The sequence below is a fragment of the Helianthus annuus genome, chromosome 13 (assembly GCF_002127325.2).
Source record: "Helianthus annuus cultivar XRQ/B chromosome 13, HanXRQr2.0-SUNRISE, whole genome shotgun sequence".
Taxonomy (NCBI): Eukaryota; Viridiplantae; Streptophyta; class Magnoliopsida; order Asterales; family Asteraceae; genus Helianthus; species Helianthus annuus.
The window spans coordinates 149,257,863-149,261,451 of record NC_035445.2 but is presented as its reverse complement, the minus strand read 5'-3'; the positions used below and the strand labels follow the sequence as shown (position 1 = coordinate 149,261,451).

Below are 3,589 nucleotides of genomic sequence, written 5' to 3'. Positions count from 1 at the left end.
GATAGTTTACCCGACCCGAGATGACCGAGTTGGGTCATTCCTCCACACCATTGATATCGATGATGTTTTTATTACATGCATAAAAAAAATCCTTAATCAACATTGATATCGATAATGTTTTTATTATATAACGCATAAGAGGGAGATGGAGATGGAGAAGAAGAAGAGAAGATGTGTCTGTATAGTAACAGCAAACGTGGTTCCGTCCTTAAATCACCTGTTAAAAATGCTCTAAACAAAATATATAAACAATTAATGCGTGATCATAGACAATGTTAGGCTATACTCAAAATTCATTTAGTCTGTTTTATAAAACAATATTAGAATAACAACCTTTCTCATGTCTAACTTTGCAATTTCACTTTGATGAATGATAAATAAACATTGTAATTATAAAAAGTAATAAAAAAAGGGTTATTGGATTTTATCACCCCCAACTATCGGCCTTTGGCCGTTGTCACCCCAAACTAACACTTGACACCCGACACCTCCAACTTGACTTTTAGTTTGTGTTGGCACCACTCAGTTAAATATTTACTAACTAAGTTTGTTTCTTATCCTACGTGGCAGTTTCTTATCCTACGTGGCACAGACTTGATGAGATGGACAAGATTATGTGGCGAATGACGTGTCAAGCACTTTATAACACAAGAGATCATTTATAAACAAACAAACCCTTGAATCCTCTTTCTTCTACGCACATCAATGGCGTCTGCAAGTTTCGTCAAGCTTAACGCATCTTCTTCACCGTAGCTTGGTCAACGTTCCTTCAATCAACGTCCAGGATCTTCCTCCCGATCATCCGCCGCTCGTGTTTCCATCATCCATGCCGGATCTTACTCCGAAGAACTTGTTAAAACCGCTGTAACTTTCTCTTTCTGTTTCTATAACCCTTTGGATTGAATTTTGGTGATTTTGTTTCTGAATTGTTGACATTTGATATGATTTGTGTTGTGTTGTGTACGGAGGTCTTTTGTGCCGGAGATTGAGGAGAAAGTATGAGGTCTGGTGCGGATGTCGAAGATGTAAGGCGTTTGGAACCATGGAACGAGGAAATGAGCACCTTTGCCGACGGTATCATCGATAACACCGCGGAAACGGTCGAAATCGACGTTGTAGAGAGGGGAACTGTCGACGATTGCGGCGGTGCCGATGCCGAAAGCGGCGCATGCGAGGTTTGTGAGGAAGGAAACTGCTGCTTGATTGGATCCCATTGTTGTGGGTTGAATTTGCAGAGAAAGATTTAGAGACAGGATGGGTTTTAGAGGGAGATATATATCTGGTGAATCGAAACAAATGAGGGTTTAGTAATCAAGATTCTCGAGGTCATCTTGTCCACGTCCTCAAGTCTTGCCATGTAGGATAAGAAACAAACTTAGTTAGTAAATATTTAACTGAGTGGTGTCAGCACAAACTAAAAGTCAAGTTGGGGGTGCCGGGTGTCAAAGTATTAGTTGAGGGTGGCAACGGCCAAAGGCCGATAGTTAGGGGTGATAAAATTCAATAACCCTAAAAAAAATCTTTGTCATTTATGCACAAGAAACACCCATTACACACATTAAAATAAAAAATTAAAAAATGTGACACAATGTAACACTCATTGTCTATCCACTATTCTCCTCTTCAGCGATCGATCCTCCAACGAACTCGCCGGCGACGTCGACCTCCGTTTCGTTATCCTCATCGGCTCCGGCTCACCGGAATTAATCTGCAACGGAAAATTCAACAAAGCCCGCGAACCCCACATCCGATACGCAGCCCTATCATACGCCACCGCCGCATCCTCCGGAGTCTCAAACGTCCCCAACCATACCCGCGCACCATTCTTCGCCGGAAGCCGCCGCCTCACACCTCTATAATGCTTTCCCCTCTCCTGCTCCGCCGTCTGCGGCGGCGATTCCGCCGGAAAACTTGAAATCGCCGGCGAACTCACAAAACTCTCCGGCTCCGATTTAACAGTTGTACCATTTTCCGACGAAGTCGTCGCCGGCGACGGGTGGCAGTCAAAATCCAACGGTTCGTTAACAGTGGCGGACCCAGGAATTTTTCCATGAGGGTGCGGAACATTTTTAAAAATTTTGTGCCCCTAGGTATATAAGTAAAAAAATCGGTTCGTATCGGGTCGGGTCGGGTCATGTAAAATAAACGAACATCAAACTAAATTTATATAATCATCAAAAACATGTCAAACCTTGTTACAAACATAATTAAAATGTCACGGGTTTTCATTTTTTGAAATCTATCCAAAATATCATCTAAAACTAATTTCTTAAGCAATTCTTTCTTTATATAACATAAGTTAATCGCTCCATAACATAATGTTTCAATTTTAATTTTTAACTATTCAAGCCCTAGAAATCATAACGTAAGTTGTAATCACCCTAAAAATATATAAACAACATAATCACCCAAAAAATATATAAACAACATAATCACCCTAAAAATCATCTAAACAACCATAAACAACGTCAAAACACATAAAATTTCAAACCTATTTAACAACTTTATTACCCTTTTTTCTCCTTTAATATCAACCAAAATCATCAAAATAACAAAGAAACTTACCCGTGTTCGGATTCCGGTTAGATTTGGTGTCAAACGACGGTGGTATGGTGGCTGATTACAGTGGTCGCCGGCTTCTGAACTGTTGTCACTGGGTGATGTTGTTCGTTGGCAGTGCAGGGACGCAAGAGAGAGAGAGCGGGAGAGAATTTCTAAAGGTTTTGGGCTTTAATTATTTTATTATAGTTTGAAATATTGTTGGGTTTGGTTAATGGGCTAAGACTTAGTGGGCTAGCTAGTTAGGAATTATAAGTGGGTAAAGGTATGGGTTTTTGGGTTTAGTTAGTTAGGTATTAAAAGTTATATAATTTAGGGGTAGTATTTTGTTTAAAAAAATAAGAGTTTACTAAAAAAATTTAAAATATAAATTGATAACACTTTTTACCTAAGGGGTGCGGACGAAAAATTTCAAGGGTGCGGTCGAAAAAGGGTGCGGACGAAAAATTCCAAGGGGTGCGGACGGGATTTTCGACGGAATTTAGCACTAATTTTTTTTCCCCGGGGGTGGCCCGCCCATCTTGGGTTGGGCTTAGGTCCGCCCTTGTTCATGAAGAAACTGAGCAATTAACATGTCATCGGAATCGTCCTGTTTCAAGGGTAATTCACCCCACGTGTCTGAAAAACAAGGAAACAAGATATTGCTCCGGCAAGACATTGACAGGAACCCGTCGCCGGAGTTTATGGCGAATGAATCGTCTAACAAATGCCGGCGAATAGACTTAAGAAGCGCGAAATCTGAATCGAACCCATTATTTGCCATCATGTTTTTATAAAGAAAGAGTCAGTGACAAAAATATTTTTTTTTTCTAAGGTTGTGAGATTTGTAAAAGATTTGAGTAATATTATTAGACGGTTTTTAGTTGAAGAATGAGTTAAATAGGTGTTAGAATTGGGGAAGGTTCATGCACTTGCAATGGATAATGTTAAGAAAGTACTAAAAGATTAAATATATGTTTCTGAGGTTGTTTTGACATGAGGACAATGGATGTTTCATGGAAGGTCATTTATTGTAGTAGGATTTTTGACA

General features: G+C 39.8%; 1 protein-coding gene across 1 annotated transcript; it reads right to left on the bottom strand.

Moving 5' to 3' along the window:
* Positions 1-1,273: 1,273 nt before the first annotated feature.
* Positions 1,274-2,083, bottom strand: LOC110901918 (ethylene-responsive transcription factor 1A-like; the record flags this gene model as incomplete). Its single annotated transcript, XM_022148675.2, has 1 exon — positions 1,274-2,083. A coding segment is annotated over one exon (486 nt), but the record flags the coding sequence as incomplete, so codon positions are not given.
* Between the last annotated feature and the right edge of the window lie 1,506 nt (positions 2,084-3,589).